A 19,474-nucleotide genomic window follows, 5' to 3' on the forward strand; every position below is an offset into this window, starting at 1 on the left:
ATACTGACGTCTTTTTCCTTTATCCTCTTTAAGAGTAATATTACACAGAATAAAAGAAGGGCAAATCCTGTAAATCTAAGCATCAGTTCTGAAAAGCCATGTATTTATCTGTTCCTCTTTTTAGATAGCTGCATCTGGAGATTTTTCTGCATCAGTCAAAGAAATACAAGGAGCTTTTTTTAAAGAAATATCTCTTTCTGATTTATGGAAGCAGACTGGATATAACTCCTCCATGATGAAAGAAAAAGAACTGAGGAGAAGCCAGGTAAAAATTATTACGCAGTTCCTGTTGCACTGCAATTTAGTATGATAGGAGAATAGGAAAAGTGTTGTAATACATGTGTGTGTGAGGAGCATAGGTAAAAGGATGGAACTGCCCCAAATATATCTTGACATAAACAACCAGAGGTCACTTAGAGCCTAGGCAGCATTATGAGATGATGTTACAAAAAGGGAAACATTAATACACTGAGTTTAAAGTCTTCAAGATTGTGTCACATAAATTTTATGTTTCCAGTACTGTATACTAGACATTTTCATGTATAATCAGCCCTTTACCCCTTTGCCTTTTCTCCAGAGGTCCCTTAAGACCTAATTTATTATGTGGTTGTGTGCCATGCACATGTTCAACATGATCCCTTAGCACCAGTCAGTGATGTCTTGTGAAGAAGAAAATCAGATCTGGATGCCAACCTGTTGGTTAGCCAAATTGGACCTTGGAGATGCCTTTAAAGTATAGAAGGGTGTTAAATGTACAGAAACCTTCCAGTACTTATTGTATCTTGCAACTGAATTAGCTAAAGTTGACTTTAAATATGGTGGATTTTATTTCAGGCTTTGTATCTGTATGAATTACTGTCTAAGAAAAACTCTCCTGTTGACCTTCTCAGGTATGGATAGTAGTCTCTCTTGAAATGGGGTTCAAGTCTAGTTTTGTGATGAGGTTGACTTGGAAGTAAACATAAACACTGTGTGGTCGTTTTGTACTATCTTACATTTATTCAGTCCTTGGTACCACAGGATAATTCACCTTCCTCATTAGAAAGGGTCTCCAAATCCAAAATTGGGATCAAAGCATTGCAGAGGTTTTGGTATTTAAAGGCTCAGTAATGTTTTTTCAATTTGATTACGTTTTTACTTTCAGTGGCCTTTCAATTACAAGAAATGGGAAAGAGAGATGGCCAAGAAACTATCATAGGATATGGTTGTGGGGAGTAAGGATTAGATCTGCTTAAATATTAAGATTGGACTTTGCATTTCTTATCAGCACAGGACAGCTTGTGAAAGGAGTAACTTGTCAACTCATTGAAAGCATGGACACAGACTTCTTTTTAAGCAATTTTAAGTTCTTTGAAAACAATCTTCATCTGCTTTCTCCATATCAGGTAAAACAAAAAAAAGGTTTTGTGCACATAAACACACCACCCAGTATCCAAACTGTAGGTAAATTATAATTTCTTAATTCTATTTTCATTTTTTTTTCAAAATCCTGTATGTGGGAACTTGTCTGTTAACATATTTAATTTAAGTCTTTTATGTGTGAATTTCTCTGTTAGCCTGCTTCATTTTGACAATTTCATCTGTCACTTACAAATGGCAAGACATTTCTGCAGTCTTTCTAACTTGCTAATTCATGTATAATCTGTATAAACAGAGGTTTTGAAAATATACAAATGCTCTCATTCATCCAAATACAGGATGTTTCAATTCTGGTGTCTACAAAAAGAAAACTAAATTACTTTTAAAAAGCCAGAGAGACATGCTCTCTGAAGATAATATGCAGTTTTATGTATACTAATGTATAAGCTGTAATACAAAAGACGTATTTTCATTCTTCCTGAGAAGTACCAAATGTCTTCCACTATTCTTACTTTAAGGTGAATTGTTTGGCTTGGAAGTTTTGGGAAGTCTCCAATGCATCTATACCTCCCTTCCTCTTACTAGTGCTTCCGTAAGTTATATCCTACTACATCTGAAGTTCCTACATTCACAGCAGCATGTTCAGAGTCGTCCCTTTGAGCACTTAAAAAACCTTAACCTTTTCTGTCCTAGGAAGAGGTTGTTAAAACAAATTATTAAAGGAAATGTTAATTTATAAAAAGCAGTCACTGGCTGTAGCCCAAATCTGTGTCAGGTGAAAGTTGGTCACATCTGTTGTCTTTTAATATGGTCCATTTTTGTCACAACTGCATCCTTGAAATAGTCCCCCTTAAAGCACTCTGGGCAGTGACTGAACCACAGTGCAGGGGTGTGGCAGCAATCAAAAACCTTGTGATGTTGCTGCTGATACTGTTGCTGCTGTCTGCTAAATGAAGGGGTTAATTCATTGGGCTTTCTTGAGCATAATTTTTTAGAATCACAAAACTAACTTAAATGTAGTTTGTGCTGGATTTTTTCTTTGCTTTTTTTGTTTTGTTTTTGTTTGTTTGTTTGTTGTTTTGTTTTTTTAATTTTTTCCAACCTAGGTATTGAGACTTGCTCATTTGTTTTGTGGGGTTTTTTGAGAGTGAACATATAAGACAAAGCCATTGGGTACTGTCCAAGCACATTGCTCTGTATAGTTGAAAACATTTCAGTGTATTTAAAGACAATTCTTGTAAGTTACCAAAATTTTGCAGTATGTAAGTGGCCAAGTATTATTCCGTGACAGCTTTTTTTCCTCAGACAAAAAATAAGATTGTACCTTGGTAGGAACTCTTGGCTTGTACAGCTCGTTAATTCCCCTTTTTCTTTGTTTCTTTCTTCCCACATGTTAAAGGGGTAAAAGGGAGTAAGAACTATTCTTTTCCTGGAATACTTCTAATTGGAAAAAAAACAAAAGTAAGAAAAGGATTCTGTTGGGAAAGAAAGCATTGCTGTATTTTAAAATAATAACAAAAATACTGTAATACAAGGCTTTCTACAAACTGCAGCACCAAGTTACCTGGCCAACAATTGGCTGTTGTTTGTTCAGGGCCATCAGAAGTTGCTGGTGCCCCTGGTTACAAACCCTGGCACTGCTGGGGGTTTTGGCTGTTTGCAAAGGCTGCCTGTCACTCTGGGTGGAGAGGAGCATCCTGTTGTTTAACTTGGCAGGCCTTCTTGGACTTTGATAGGAAGGAGGCCTACTCTAAGATTACTTCTTGTCCTTCACCCACAACCGCCTCTTCATTCATTTATCAGAGAATTATTCCTAATAAAAAGAAGAAAGGGGAAAAGTTTCTGACAGTCCTGCTTTGTAAGAGCACTTTCATCCACTTGCAGCTATTTATAACCTGTAGCCAATTTTTGAACTGAGGTTCATGTGCTGATGAACTTGAAGAAGATGTAAGTTAAAGGAAGGTCTGGATTAATTGCAGCTTTTCTGGCCTAGCTGGTTTACAATTTTTAGGTCTAAACTTGTTGCTGAATTTTTCTGTCACCCAAGATTTTATGGATGTGGTTATAGGTGTTGAAGGTCAGGTTTACATTCTGAGACCATTTGAATTTTTCTGCAGGGTTGAGTACTTGGAGTATGTTTCTGGCCCTTTGTGTGTTCCTTTCATTGCAAGTCTGGGGAAGACTGAGCTGAGCCTTTTGAATCCAAGCCTTCACAAACAGAATACTGTCCTGCAAAAGGTGCAGGAGTGCTTGGTAAGTATGGCTAGGAGAGGTCATTGAAGGGGCTGCTGCAAAAAAAATAATCTGTAATTAGCCACTGAGAATTCCAAACTAAGAGTGGTTGATTAGTTTTCTCTCCCTTTATTGTCATGCTCTCTCCTGTCTGCATGCATACCCTCATGGTCCCTTCTGTACAGAGAGCAACCTGAGTTGTAGGTTCCTGCTCAGTGTTTGTGCAGTGAGACCATGGCTGATGGACTCTGGGAGCCCAAAAAGCAATAGCACAGCATCATGGTTTCTTCATCATCACAAGCAAGAGCAGCTTAGTCTACCACCTAGCTCAGAGAAGCTCCTAGTGCCAAGGCCCCAAGCAACCTCCTGTTAAGTGACTTGCTTTGAGCAGGGTGGGCTGACCAGATAACCTCCAAAGGTTCCTTCCAAACTCAGCCATTCTGGGGTTCTGTTTGTACATCTGTATTTTTATGTTGGGTTTTTTTTTGGTGTACTGTCTTGATTTTATTGTTCCTTACCTAAGAAAACCCTTTATTTATGGCTTTCTTAACAATGTGCCTTGACTCCATGCACGTTACAAGGTGTTCTCATGAAATGTCATTGCTGGCCACAGCCAGCTGTCCAGGACAGCCTGGAGATGACCCATTTGCATCTGGAGCTGTTCCCCCTTGCTCCAAGCAGTGCTAGCCCTGTAGAGCTGCACATGGCACAGGAAGCTCCATGGAAGAGGTGGTACCAGAAGGATTTTGTGACTTCTGCTGACTGTCACCAGTTTTTAGGGAAAACTATTTCTTTGGTGTAGCTGTGAATATCCATGTACTCATACATACTAACCAGCCCTATAATCCCTGGCGTGGCAGCTTCTGAGAAATCTCTGAGAGGGCTGTGACAGCAAGATCTTGTGGCCCCTTTGCCATGAGGGGCCACGTGAAGATCCTCCTGCTAAACAGAAGTGTATCACCTCTGCAGGTGCTGGGTGTTCACCTGGGTATGTACATTGTGGCAGGAGATTCAGTTTTAATTAATTTTTACATGCTTCAATATGGAATAAAGAATACAATGAACACTCCAATGAGTGCTTATTAAATATCACCAGCTGTGTTGGTAGAAGCAAAAAGTATAAAGCAGCCTTAGCAGAAATTGAAGATTAAGTTCCCAGTGCAAACTGTTGTGTCTTTGTTCCTTAAAGGGTCACAGAGCTGAAATGTGTTGTGATGCAGTTGAGTGACACAGGGCAAAAGCCCAAGATTAGCTCTGCCAACAAGGTAAATGCTTCTTGTTTCAGAATGGCTCCATTGCTGATGAATATGATGTTGACCTACTTGGAAATCTAATCTGCCACTTACCTCCAGCCTTGCTACATGGCAGGATGTCCCTGAGGGCCATGGCAACAGCCCTTCATCAATTCAAACTCTGCCGACAGCTCAGCCACGAGCAGAAGACTGAAATTAAATACAAACTCCTCGAGTTATATGGGTAAGGTATTAGATACATCACCTTGCTTATACTGATGGCTGAGTCATGCAAATACCAACCCCTTGCTCTGCCCAGAACTGCAATGAGAACAACACAAAGCAACTTCTGTCACTGGCTGAGCTTGGGGTCTCTGTCCTCCAGACATTTCTGTTCTTGTGTAACTGTAGAACAAAATAGAACCCCAGGGACAGACTGCATGACTTAAGTCCCAGAGGAAAAGGAGAGGAAGTGTAAACTTGAGTGAGGGGCAGGCAGGCAGAATGTGGCATGATAAAGGGTGTTACAGGTGAGGAATGGTACAGGAATGCAAAGAATGGGAAAATGGAAGTGGGATACTCAGAGTGCTGGTGTGAGAAGTGAAATAAAGAGAACTGCAAGCACCTGTGACAATGGGAGAGAACTAGAGAAGAAGAGGGATATAAACTTCAACCAAGTGAAGCAACAAAGCAGAGTGTGTTAGATGTCATTAACTACTCAGATTAGGAGGCTGATTTGAACCACACTGCTGTATCAGTCATGCAAAAAACAAAGCCATCCTCCATCTGGCAAGAATGTCCTCTTTCTCTCATAAATGTATCTTGCATTTGAAAACAGAGACCACATACATAGTTTCTAATAATCCCTTCAGCCCCAAAGTCTGTCACTTGATCTGCCTAATTACTTTAATTCCTCATTCAGCTACTTTCTAGTTGACAGCATTTTTCTGATCATGGAATAGCTGTATTTCCCACCAGATGCAATCCCTGCATTAATCTTGATACAAATTCATTTTATCACATCATGACACATGATAAAGAATACATAATTTTATAAAAAATATGGTAAATTTCCTTTTAAAAAATAATTCTTACTTCTTGTTTTGAAGTTGTAAGTCTTGTTTGAAGAATGTAATGCTAAGAATACTGGGACTATGGAAGGAAGAGAGATGCATTATTTAAAGGCTTTCTGAATATATTGAATATATATCTGAATATATTGAGAACTCCACTAATGCCCTATGAATCAGAGATGAGAAAATGCAATCTGATGTTCATAAGCATGAATCATCCCATTGACAGGAGTATCTGTGTGTCCTATATGATACAGTATAAGAAGAACTCTGAAGTTTTAGTGTAATTTTGATTGCAAACATTCTTCATTAATGTAATTTTCAAAAATATCTCTTCAGCTCTCCAAGCAACTGGACAGCTGAAACAACATTAGATGTTGGACCATTCATAGCTCTGCTATCAAAAGGGGAATTAAATATCCTTGCTGAAAAGGTATGTTTTTATTATAATTTTTAAATTTGTAAAAGCTAATGTTAGAATTTAGATTTATGAGTGTCATAATACATTCTAAAGTTCTGTAACCTGAATGCTAAACTAGGTAAATTATTCTTTTGGCACAGTACCATGTGCTAGTGTTTCACACATCAAAACTTCTGATATTTCTTCTGTAAAGTGGTGATAATACAAACAATTATTTGCATGTATATAATGATAATTCTGTAGGGGAGAAAAATGCTGTATTTATAGTGACACAGGCTCAAACATTTTTAGTACTTTACACCTTGCAGTGTTGTTTCCTCCAACTGTAAAATTTATGTTTCTTATCCTGTTAATAATGGGATCATACTGATCAAGTTAGCATTTACTCATGTGGCCCTTTGCCCTAGGGCCACTGTGGCACACATAACAGTAACTGATAGCCTCAGCATTGCACTTTGGAATTTCTTTGCCCTCTTTAGTTCTTATAATTTTTTTGTGTAGGAGTAAACTAGAGTGGAATGAGGAATTCCTTCTTCAGCAGAAATATGTGAGCACAGTCAGCAGCTTTTCCACAGGAGATAATGCTTATAATTGACCAAATAGAACAGAACTCTTCACTGAAGGAAGGTGTCTAATAGGGAGCAGGAGAGAGGTCAAAAAACCCTAAAAAATGTGAACAGGTTAAAGTTATTTCTGCTCATTTGCTTGGGTCCCTATCTTCAATTCTTATACTTACCTGGCAAATTTAAGACAAACACAATAAAGTTACTTTCTGTACTGCACAATTTAAAATGGTGGAACTCATTGCTACAGGAGGGTCTGGACACAGGCTCCAATCAGGCAGTGCTCAGGTGTTGCCAGAGCTGGAAGGGCATACCACAGGGAGAATCACTCAGAATTTGCTTTGTTTCTAATTTTTGCTCAGATTTATGCTGTTTACCTTTCAGTAGCAGCCAATTTATTCTCCTCTGAAACATCTGCACAAATAGGAAGGAGGCTGAGGTGTTACTAACCCCTACTTTGCTGACATCTGCACAAGTCTTCCTCTGCAAATTGATTTGTTTTAAAAGGGAGAAAGAAATCTTAATATTTTTTTTTGTTCTTTCCCTTTGAAGTTCCCCAATATCATTTTACAAATAGCAAAGATGACTGGACCAATTTCTTCAGCTGAAGAGCTTCTCTCAACAGTATTTGAATCTGTCTCCAATGCCACTGCCAACATTGAATCATCTCTCACCAGACCTGGTCAGTATTTCACCTGGTACCTGTACAAGGTGCTAGATTTACAGTGGTGCCATTTTAGGCTGTGATGGTGCAGTTCAAACAGACTTTCTGTTTCACTTTGTCATCAAATGCATTCTGAGAAGCCTGACAATAAAAAGTAAAGCACTGAGTAACTTCAGAGGTTCAGACTTCTAGAGTCTTCATTCAGCTGCCTGGAGTTGTCTGATGCATTGACCAATGGCTGAAACACCTCATTTCATTACAGGATTACATGGTTAAACATTTCCTGGGGATGTTCCTGAGTGCACAGAAGAAAAAGATGAATTATTTTAATTAGGGGGCTTTATTTTTCCTTTTTTGTTTATTTTTACTTTCCTTTGTTAAATCCTTCAATTGAAAAGCTGGGAAGGTGACAGGTTACCATTGTGCCAAAAGATTGCACATGGTTAATCCTTTGCCAGACGTGAGCACATGTTGACTCGGCTGTTCTTAAATCTGACCACGCTCTAAAAAAGCAGAATTCAACTGCTGGAAGAGCAAGATATTAGTCTTTCTGTATGCATGAAGTTCAGTCTTGAACAAATATGTTAATAATAAATCATGTTTATTTAGACACAGAGCTGAAGGTTCAGCATCAGGCATTTCAGTATGTTTGTGTCTTTATGTGCATTTTTAGGCCTCTGAATCACAAGAACGTGAATCCCAGAGTCTTCTCTGATCAGACCAGTTCATGTCCAGTGCAGTTGCAGAGTTGTCTCATTTGTATTGTAAGACCAGTATCAACCTCCCAGAGGAGGTGGAGTCTCTGGAGACATTCCCAACCTGTCTGCAGGTGCTCCTGTGTGATCTACTGTAGGTGATCCTGCTCTAGCAGGGGGCTTGGACTAGGTGATCTTCAGAGGTCCCTTCCAACCCCTAATATTGTGTGATCCAGTGTGTAAATTTTTCACCATGAGGACAGTAAACATTGGAGTAGTCTCCCAAGGGAAGTGGTAGATTCCCCCACATTGGACAGTTTTAAGTCTCAGCCTGACAGGGTGCTGAACCATCTCATATAAAGTGTACTAGCACCTAGAAAGGTTGGACCAGATGATCCCTCAGGTCCCTTCTGACCTGGCATTCTATGGTTCTGTGTTCTTCATCAAACTAAATGTGATTATACAGCAAAAGGAAGAATGAAGTAGTATGAGAAGCAAAGCCAGAAGTCTTATTAGTATTTCCCTCTGTAATCATACCAATGTTTCTGGTGCGTTACAAATAAGAAAATCAGTGTGTTTTCCAAGAACACAACATATTAGGTTTTCATGGCCTGAGGAAGGGAACTGCATTGTGTCTGGAAGGGTAGCATTTACATGATAAAAGCTGACCTTGTGCAGCAGGGGGAAAGTGAAACAATGCAGCTTCACAAGAGGGCAGTGTGAAGGGAGGGAGGAACATCAGCTGGTACACTGGAAGCTGAGCAACATTTTCGTTTGCTCAACAGATTCAGTCTTTTCAGTGTTCTAACCACTACTGCAGCTTCCTTTGATACACATAAATCCCTCCTCTGCCTCCTTTCAAAATACAAATCTACTTTCTACATCCTCGCTTTATTTATCTGGGGGAGCTTAGCTCAGGCACAGCATCTGTGAAATTCTTGCTTTTTACTGGTTATGACTGTATCTGAAGACATGTAGGGAATACTTGGTTTAGATAATTATTTAATAAGGTTTTCCTACATTAGTGACAGGAGAGAGAGCAGTAAGCAACCACATTAGGATTCCAGTTTCTGCTTTACATCAATATTAGAGATGTGTATATATATATATATACCTATATATATAATTCCAACAAAGACCAGGATTTGTTAAAATGCACAGTGGAAACTGTCTCATTTGATCATGCATAGGGCCAGAACCTGACCATAAATGATATTTTTAAGTGGAGTTTGTCTGTCCAAACAGTTCTGTTGTAAGTGAACAGCCTTTTCTCTAGATCCTGACATTTTAATGACATGCTTGACATAAAGAACAAGCACCGTGCTTCTCTGACACATCCAGCTTCTGTCTTCACCTTGTTTAAATGTCAGCCAAGTCTTACAAGACATAGATCTTTGTCAGGGTATTTCAGAGTAAAAAGGCATCTCACATCTGTTAGGTTCCTGTGGAGCTGGATTCACTTAAGGGCTGTTTGAACATGGAGAAGTTTATTCAGCTGGAACATTTTTTGTGGTGAACAATGACACAGCTATAGGGAGACTTCCACCAAGGTCATCCCAGAGATTTGCATTTCATTCTCACTCAAGCAAGGCTCCTGCAAATGGTGGTTGTACCTTGGAATAAGCTCTTGCCTGGGTGGTGATGCCTTTAGGGAATTAGACTTGAAAGGAACTGGCAAGATGTTGGTTACTCCATTGCACACATCCAGATTTTAGTTTCATTGTGGCATCCTATATTGTAACTTCTGAAATACCTGTCTGCTCCTATTTTCTTTTCCAGCATCCAGTGCCCTTGGAGGACAAAGAACATAACATTTGTTGCAAATTATAATTTTATATCCAGGATGTAAAAAAATGTAAATATTTGAAGACGTTATTTAATTGCAAGATAACGAATTTATCAATATCACATCAGCTGCAGTTAATTTGTAGTCTGCCATGCTCTTAAATCTCTCTGTTGCTTTGATTTTCTTTTTTCAGTCATCTCAAAGAAAACATTTGCTATTTGACTTTTTTTTTACTTTTTTTTTTTTTTTTTTTTTCAGATTGCCTGGGAACCAGAGCTCCTTCTTCAGATGAAATTATTAAATTAGCAGAAGCAAATGTCTTTTGGTCAGTTCAGGAACTGAAATGCATGGATGCAGGGACTTTTGACAAAAATGTGGAGCTTCTTGGGACTGTCTCAGGTTTTAACAGCTCCCAGCTTATAGCCTTGAAGGAAAAAGCCAAGCAGGTACCTAACCTGTCTGTAAAGCAAAATTAAATCTAGAATTTTATTTGCTGTTATTGAACTATGCAGCTCTAAAATAAGCTTTTAAAACTCCTGAACTGCAGGTCTTCAAAGAGTGAAGTAGCACTAACCAGGTTTCCTAAGCAGATGGTGACTCTGCACTTCTGTCTCTGCTGTCTTGTTGCAGTAGCACAACAGCCCACTGCATCAAATGCATTCTTCCCAAGACAGCTTCCCTTTGCCAGCACAGAGATACGTGGGTAGGAGAAGGGGAAAAAAATATAATCCTGGCAGAAAATCTCATCTGAGATAGTGAGAACTAAAATATTTTACAGCAGTGCAACATAATGGTTTACTTACAGAGTGGTATCTGTTGTTGTGGAGCCGCCAACAAGGTTAACACACTCATATCCCAGCTATATTCAGTTCAAAGATAGATCTGTGGTGCACCAAATGGAAGTATATTCTGTGTCAGTGTTTGTAAGGCAGATAGCTGCCAGACAAAGACAGACTTCCTGTGTATTAATCTGCAGAATGCAACATGGTGTTACACTGCACATGAAGCTTGAGAAATCAGACTGAACAGGCAAAGCTCTTTGAAATTATGTGCATAAGATGCTGTTATGTTATTAACCAAAGGACATCTTTGATTAAAAGTTTCATTAAGCCAGCTTTAATTTCTCCTAAATTGATTGATTCCCCCTAAAATAAACTGTGCACTAGTCATGGTCCCAAACTAATTCCAAAAGTCTAGTTATCAGATTGTGTCTTAATGAAAGTAAGAAGCTTAGCTCTCTTCGAGTGGAAGGTCTCCAAGCTCTGCAGTAGTAACAGATGTATGGATCTGCAGTCTGTAAGTGAATGAGGACAATGTTTCAGTTTCATATGTTGTGTTATTTATATCATTATGTCTGAGAACTCATCCAGCACTGTCAGGTAATACTATTTATGAAGTACCTCAAATTCTGTAGTTTGTGACCTAGATCAGGAAATAGATACATGACATTTTTAACTGCATGTGTTTGTGTATCTCTTAAGCTAGAGAATTAAGAGCTTTAAAACTGGACTAATTCTTTTTACTTTTTTAAAATATTGACATTTCCCAGGCTTAGACCCTTTTTCTGTTTCTTTATGACATTGTAAAACCAACACAAAAGATACAATGAAAACTAAGTCAGGTCGTACAGGTCCAGCAAAGCATCTCAAACAAATCCTTAACCTGAGGGTCACAGTTGAGAAGAGCACCTCAGCAGTCCTGAGGGTGCTCTGTGTTGGATGTGCACATTGGTATGGACAGCAAATAACTTATTCCAGAGATCTGTCCCTTTATTTTATGCAGGATGTAAAGCTTCCTATGTATCTGAAGATGCAAACACTGTAGTAGGCAACTGCAGAGATATTCCTTCAGCAAGTCCTTACTAGCTTTGCCCTTTCTCATTTTTTGAACAAAAGATGAATTGTAGCTATCCTGAAAATGGAATAAGTATTTTCATGAATCAGATAGCATGAATGATCTGCTTAGCCCAGGACTGGGCTTTTAGTTTTATTTTTTGAGTTAGCAGCACAATCATGTACTGGTAGACTGTCATGTATTGACTGACATAAAGCAAAGCTGCTGAAGTATGAGACCTTTAAAATGAGCTTTTTAACATTTTTTTAAATGTATGCCTGTCTTATTCCAGTCTCTTCTCCACCCAAAGCCCAGTGTCTTTTTTTCTGTAAAGATAACTGGCCACACCCTGAGAGACACTGAGCACTGACTGCCATCTTTTATCATTTCCAACTAAGTGTAATTGACAGCTCCAGCCTCTGCAGATTCATCTCGTGGGACTTTCATTATTCCTTACTCTGGCAGAGCTTTTCCCAAAACCAACATTTTCTTAGAGCTGAAATGTGACAGCTTTAGAATCACTGTAAGTATTGCATAGATAAAGTTAAAAGCAGTGGAACTTACCAGTTTAAATACATTGGTACTGGGTTAGAAGAGCCCCTGCTTATTTCTTTGTTTTTATGGAGATTTACAGATTTAACTGTATCTGTACAAGCACATTTAATCTATTGAGACTTTTAAAACCAAGGGGTTTGAGGTTGTTGTATATAGAGGAAGATTCCTAATGATCTAACGGATATTAATAGGCATATAACAGGCATATCATAATAATAGTAACAGACATAAACCATCTCTTCTAAAGGTTTGGGGATTGCTGCCAGACTGGAAGAGTTACCACATTGTTTCTCTGGGCCGCATTGCTCTGGCACTCACTGAACATGAAATTGAAGAGCTGGATTTGCATTCTGTTGACACCATTTCTGTACTTAGCCAGCAAACAGAATGGACTCCTACCCAGGTAAATATGTTATTGAATGTACTGCTGGTGAAAGGCTTTGGATTTGTGTCCTTTGGGACTGAAGTCCTGAAATTGCCTAGGAAATAGATATGGAAATCCACACTATTCTGTGCTGCTTTTCTGCAGCTGTGACCCCAGTGAGAGTGGGCTGGTAGGTCAGCACTGATGTCTGCCTGGCTGCTGGCTTCCCTGATGAGATGGCCAAGAGGACATCAATCAGTATTAATTTTGGTGGTGATGAGTGTCCTGTTTAGCCCTTGCCCACCAAATCGTAGAAAGACATCAGCATCTCCTGACACACTGGCCCCAGAGTAGACAATACTACTAGGAGATATTAGCTCTTCCTAACTGAGAGCAGTCACTGCCCCTGCCCCAGCATCCATTGCACTAGAAGCTCAAGTTATTAGCAGATATATTACTCTCATGTTCCTTTCCTTGAACAACTTCTAGTTATGTCAATGGGACTTTCATAATAAGAGTTAAAAGCTTTTATTTGTATATGCAATTGGCAGCACGTTTCTGACTCCATGACCCATACCATCAGGGCTCCTTGGCTGCACAGATTCTAGCATGGTGGCAGCAGCTTTGGCAGAATATCAGAAATCTGTTTAATAGATTCTTGTTTTGAAGAGAACTATCAGAAAGAAGCAGTTTGGAGGATTTTATATGAAGTAGTTGGCTTTTGAGGTTTCCTGCTGTCAGTAAGAATAGCTAGTTAAAAAAGATTCATCCTGCCTAACTTGCTAAAGTCAAGCAGCTGATTTAAACTACTCTTTTGAGATGCAGCATTGTGGACAGATGAGGAAATCTTGGAAGGTGCTTGTTCCTTTCACTGACTTTGGAGGATGCTCTGCTGGTAGGCTAATCTAGACACACAGATTTTCAGTGGTTAGTTTAAGATGAGCACTATCCTAAAAGAGTTTGAGTTGCAAAGGCATTTTGGTACTAATATCCCATGATATCTGAAAATTAATCCTAAACACAGGTCACTACCTATATATGACACTTAAGTAAGACAAGACAACCTGAGTATTAGAAAACCTAAACATTTCCCTCTTTAAGTGTCACATGTAAGTGGTGACAACGCTCCTCCTGAAGGCCATGGCAAAACTCCAGTTAATTACACTGGGAAGGCTTAGAGTTACAGATGGTCCATAGCTTCTGGTGAGATTTTAAGCTTCTAGTAACAAAACTTTCATTTATATTTACTCTCTTCATGCACAATATCTCACTGCTTTGTAGGCACGATCTATTTTGCAAGGTTTTCTAGAAGACTCTGGGCAGACAATCAGGATGCTGAAAAGCTTTGATTTACTTGGATTAGGAGCTATTCTCTGTGCTTTGAACTCCACAGAAATCATGTCCATAAGAACTGCTGAATTCAGGTACTGCATTTAAAACTTCCTGAAATATTTATTAGTATCTCTGATAAAATTTACTATGCATTTTGTTTTCCTTCAAGATTTCCAGAGCCTAAAGGACATTTTTTTACATTTAAAATGCTATTTGAAAGGCCATAACTGCTATGGAAGGCATACACTAGTTGTTTAAAATATATTATATTTTAGGTTTCCTCTGCCATTTATATCCCACCATTTAAGGGCTGCACTGGAAACCCAGGTTTTTGCTCAAAGGAGTAAACATTTGTATGCAATTTGGGTCTGTGTATTTTAAATTGAAAATGGGTTTACAGCAGACTATATTCCAGGCATATTTAGTATTGCATGTAATTGCAGCATGTGACATTAACCTTGTTGCCTTTTGCAGTGCTGCTGTTGCAAGGATTGGCCTGTTGTTTTGTAGCACCCCTGTTCTGAGGCAGTTTAAGAAGCTAACAGAATCTGTGTTTGGTTCTGCTATCACCTGGAACAGCTCTGTTTTACAGGAGATTGGTGCTATAGCAGGTAACAAGATTCAGATGGTGATGGCTCTGAAGCATTCCTATTAAGCATTAAGAGACAGGTTCACATAGCAGTGCATTTTTCTAGAGGGGCAAAAGACCCCTAGAAGAGAGTCACCTGGAGGGATGGACACCCAGCAATTTAACTGGCACTAATAAAAAGTCACAGTATTCTTCAAAATGTGCTCTGTATCTGCTCAAGCTGACCTTGGGAATCACTGCTTGAAGTCATATGTGTCTTCTGAGCTGGAAAGGGTAAATCAAGGTGGGCCAAACCAAACAGGATTTCAGACCTACTCACCGTTGGTGAACGGTGCTGCTAGGAGAAGGTGTTGGGTTGGAGCAGTGCTTTAGCTGGCCAAGCATCATGCCTCCAACCATGGGAAGAGTGGGCTGCCCAGGGAAGAGCCCAAGAGCAGGGATAGCCTGCAGTGATACTTCTCCAGCCTGCTCTTACAGCCTCGGGGGCTTCCTGAGCCAGAGGTCACACATCGTTTTGTTCATGCTTTTCCCCCCAACCCTCCCGAGATAATTTAACTGCACACTGAGCTCATACATTTTAGTATCCCCAATGCCTGCAGCAATGCTCTCACACTGTGAGTACCTAATGGGTGAAGAAGGAGCTCCCATTCCATGCTCATGCTCCCTCATCTTGCATCAGAAGAGCCTGTGAATGAGCATTCCCTAATAACAATGCTTATGATTTTACTGATTTGTATCATTGTCACTTTTCCAAGATAAAGTAGCTCAGGTAGAGTGTGTTCCATGCCAATGGTTAAGATTTGTACAGATGATTTGTAATATTTGGAATGAAAGAAGCAAAACAAAAAAGAACCACTGTCTCTTTTCATAATGCACTGGAATAAACCATCTATTAGATATTTTGTATAAATGCTTAACATTGGTATTAGCCTAAAAATAAATCTAATTAAAAGAATATTAACTGAATTCTGTTTCTATTGTTTGTGGGTTTTTAGGTGGTTTGAATGAGGATGAATTAAAAGCTTTTGATAAAAACTTGATGCCCTATTTCCAGCCAATAGCAATACGACGTATACCTCCTGAAGTTTTCCAAGTAAGAGCTCAATTGCTGAAGAAGTAACCAAATTTGTGTAATTTTTACTCTGTATAAATAAACTGCAGCACTGATTTGTAGTTTAGTTTCGGGTTTCAGCAAGTTTTTCTGTGGTGTGTTAAGTAAGAGGCAGTCAAGAATCTGAAACATTAACTTTCAGCTGTATAATCTGTATCTGTGATGCCCATAAAATATGCTAGACAAGTTTATTTATTCTCCAGAATGCATCCTGAAGAAAAAGCAAATATCTAGGGTCAGAAAGCAGGGAATAGACTCTCCTTCCAACACTGTTCAGATCTGAGTTTTCTTCTCTGTGTATTAACATTTGCAAGGATGCTATCATAGCTACAGATTTCTCTGCTCAGTATATAAGAGCTTTTTTATTATCCTAAAATCTGGCAACATTCTGAGTTAGCTCTGAAAAACAGATTGTACAAGCAGATACAGATCAGAAAGGAATTACATCTAATTACAGCAGTTCTGAATGTGGACCAGAAATTAGAACATGGATCTTGAGATCATTGCCCCAGACTTTATTTGACTTAGTGACAAGATTGATACTCTGCCTAGGCTGGTCCCTTTCAGATACTTGGGCAAGCAATGTACTTATGGACAGATGAGCTGAACAGATAGTTAACTCTGTCAGCTTCCATAAAAGAGAGAAACTCCTTGAACACTAACTGATCTGCACAGAACCACTGACAGTTTAGATAAGCCTGAAATGTCCTTAGCACAACTATTTAGTTGAAAAACAGGCAAAAGAGAGAGAAGATCTGTAGCATCTTGTAGACTTTCTTTCAAATAGCATACATTTTTGCTAGTAAAAATAGTAATGTTACTAAAAATGTGCTTAACAAATAACAGCACACCTTCTCAGAAGTGTTCTGTATTTGAAAGATTCAAAGCAGATTTTGTTTTTACACAGGTTTTGTATAACTTCATTTTACAGCTGTATACAATATTCACATTTTGATTTATGAAAAAATACACTGTATTATGGACTTCAGTGGAGTTAAGGAGAGGTTTAATTCAAAATTTCTTGACCTGTAGACATCTGCCTGAGTTTACTCAGTTTAAAAGAGCACACTATTTTACAGACAATTAAGAACTGGGGAGGGTTTGCTCCATTGTCTGACCTACTCAGGAGTGGAGTTTAGTCTTTTAGTCCAGTAGAACCTGGATGCAGAATTGTTGCAGCAAAGAAAGCTTGGTCTGTAGGAGGGCTTAAAAGCCTTGAAACTGCAGAATATTAACTAGAACCAAAGCAATTCAGCATGCTTAATACAGACAGGCTTTACAAGCTGGTTAATTGCTAGGTCATGTAAGATAATTACTGACTGCCATGTTTCATTTTTAAACACAAGTTTTAATATCATGGAACTTGGAAGATTTTTCAACTTAAAAGAGAAAATTGAATAATGAGATTAAAGTATGTGTTTTTTAATTTCATTGCTCTGCTGCAAACTATAACCAAAGGTCAAACATCAGTTCGAATGGTGTTGCTCGGAAGCAGTTGTAAGAAGAGGATGCACAATGTCATCTGTCTTTGAACAAATCAGAGAAGGAATAGCTGGAAAATTAAACCAGCAGTACATTGAAGAAGTGTCCAGTACAGTGTTGCCATAAAAAGCTTCTCAAGCTGTCAGATCCCAGCAGAAAAGAGAAGGCTAAAAGATACATGAGTGGTCAGTGAAGCAGATGAATGCAGAGGGGTTTTTTACACTGTATTGAGCTCTTTTATAGCCATGTGAAGTTGAAGGCTACTTCCCTTCATTCCAAATGCAAGACAGCTCTGGCTCCTCATTCCTTACCTCCTTTATAATATTGACAGCCTAAACCATTTTTTTCTGGCCTTTGTTCCTCCCAGGCATTGTCCCCAGAACAAATAGCAAACCTGGGTCCTGAAAATGCCGCCACGGTCACCAGGTCACAGCGTGAGCAGCTGGATGCGTTGCAGCTCCAGAGCCTGCAGCTGGCGCTGGACGGGGCCAGGAGCACCCCTGGGACACCGAGCAGTGGCAGCACCGCCCCGGCAGGGCACACCCCAGCTCCCAGTGGTAAGTACAGGCATTCCCTCCTGCCCAGGGGAGGAGGAGGACACACACACTCCACTGGGATGTGCAGTCTTGCAGCATCCACCAGGATAATTTTGAAGGTGGGTTACAGTGAATCTTCTGATCAACTTTTTAACTCATGCCTCAGATTGCATGTCTGACTGAGATAAACAGCAGGAAGGTTTTTGGATTTACCCACAGCAAGAGATACAGGAAGAAGATTTGGATTAGCAGCTAGTAGCATTACACTATGCTAAGCACGAGCATGTGTAAGATGTAGCATGAAACACTGAGCTTTTTCCTTTCCTTCTTTCCCATGTTCTTTGCCTAAATTTAAGGCAGGGCTCTCCATGTCTGGACCTTCAGATCACAACCTTTATCTGCAACAGAACCTTGTTTGCAGAGCTGCAAGTGGAAAATGAGGTAGCACTGTGGTGGATTAGCATCTTTATCCAGACTGTAAAACCCCTTGAAGAGTTTTTCATGGTGTTCCCATCCTATTTGGAATTAAAGCCTATTAGTACCTATGCTTCAGGGATTTAACATTCGACTTCTTCATATTGCAGCTTGTACTGGGCAAGTTATGCTGGCAAGTACAGGGCTGGACATGTTACAGTGAGAGTTTGCACATAGTTGAGCCAACCTTGAGACCTTATCCCTATCAGACAGCAAATATTGCTCCTTCCAGTGGCAGCAGTGAGATGTAAGTTGCTGAGTAAGAGAGAGGGATGTTGAGGTGCCACAGTAGGAGTAAGGGGGACTAAATGGCTATGATGCCCTTGCTGGAATTAGAGCAGACCTTCTCAGAACTGTATCATGACACTAAAGCATAAAGATTTCTGCTTTTCAGGTGCTCCCTGTTCAAGTGGCTTTGGCATCTGGTTGTGTGCTGTGTTGACACTGCATTTGCCTTTCTGAAACCGTAATTGTTCAGCTTCAGGTGAGTTACATTTTCAATAAGAGGCAACTTTATAACAGAAACCTAGTTCACCTGTGGCAGTGAACAGCACAGGGTGAAGGACTGTTGGACCCACTTCCTGCTTTAAATACAGAGACAACAATTTCTGAATATTTTTTTCTGTATTACAAAGTCTGTTAGACTATCTTAGAATCTAATCAAGGGGAAAGCAATTTATCTTATCTTTACTGTAAAGCCAACCTTATCAAAAGTATATTTAAAATTCCATGTAACACCGGTCCACTACTGTATTGTTCTTTGGAACATGTTGGTATTAATCTGTATTTTGCCTGTTCCAGTCTATTGATAAGATGTAATTCCACAACCTCTTTGATAACCCCCCATTAAGTTTCACTGGATTTTACTATTTTGAGAGGCTAAAATTTAACAATAGCACTGGTGGGCTTAAGATATTAATTCCAGTTAAGTAAGCTAAATACCTAAGTGCTGTACTTAATCTTTGGGACTGCAAATCCAGGTACGTCAAAAGATTTAATATTTGTCTTTGTTTTTTGATTTTCAGTGTCCAGGAGCTTACAAAGGAACTGCTAGAGATACATAGTTGCAGCTCAGCATAAGCAGTAGAATCAAGAGGTTCTGAGATGTCTGAAAGCAAAGTGGTCTGTTTCTTAAAAGGAACACCTTTATCTGTCATCATGATGTGAAGTATC

General features: G+C 39.3%; 1 protein-coding gene across 1 annotated transcript in view; it reads left to right on the forward strand.

The window, feature by feature from the left end:
* OTOA (otoancorin) overlaps nucleotides 1–19,474 on the forward strand; it is a 38,359-nt gene that overhangs the window by 12,211 nt on the left and 6,674 nt on the right. The window contains exons 14-27 of the mRNA XM_010003319.1: nucleotides 125–265; nucleotides 835–890; nucleotides 1,268–1,385; nucleotides 1,878–1,951; nucleotides 3,477–3,612; nucleotides 4,877–5,067; nucleotides 6,236–6,329; nucleotides 7,433–7,562; nucleotides 10,284–10,471; nucleotides 12,661–12,816; nucleotides 14,059–14,201; nucleotides 14,584–14,720; nucleotides 15,694–15,791; nucleotides 17,659–17,848. Of these exons, the coding sequence (XP_010001621.1) occupies nucleotides 125–265; nucleotides 835–890; nucleotides 1,268–1,385; nucleotides 1,878–1,951; nucleotides 3,477–3,612; nucleotides 4,877–5,067; nucleotides 6,236–6,329; nucleotides 7,433–7,562; nucleotides 10,284–10,471; nucleotides 12,661–12,816; nucleotides 14,059–14,201; nucleotides 14,584–14,720; nucleotides 15,694–15,791; nucleotides 17,659–17,848 (1,852 nt within the window). The remainder of the gene's footprint in view (nucleotides 1–124; nucleotides 266–834; nucleotides 891–1,267; nucleotides 1,386–1,877; nucleotides 1,952–3,476; nucleotides 3,613–4,876; nucleotides 5,068–6,235; nucleotides 6,330–7,432; nucleotides 7,563–10,283; nucleotides 10,472–12,660; nucleotides 12,817–14,058; nucleotides 14,202–14,583; nucleotides 14,721–15,693; nucleotides 15,792–17,658; nucleotides 17,849–19,474) is intronic.

This window comes from Chaetura pelagica, unplaced genomic scaffold (assembly GCF_000747805.2).
Source record: "Chaetura pelagica isolate M959 unplaced genomic scaffold, ChaPel_1.0 scaffold138, whole genome shotgun sequence".
Lineage (NCBI taxonomy): Eukaryota > Metazoa > Chordata > Aves > Apodiformes > Apodidae > Chaetura > Chaetura pelagica.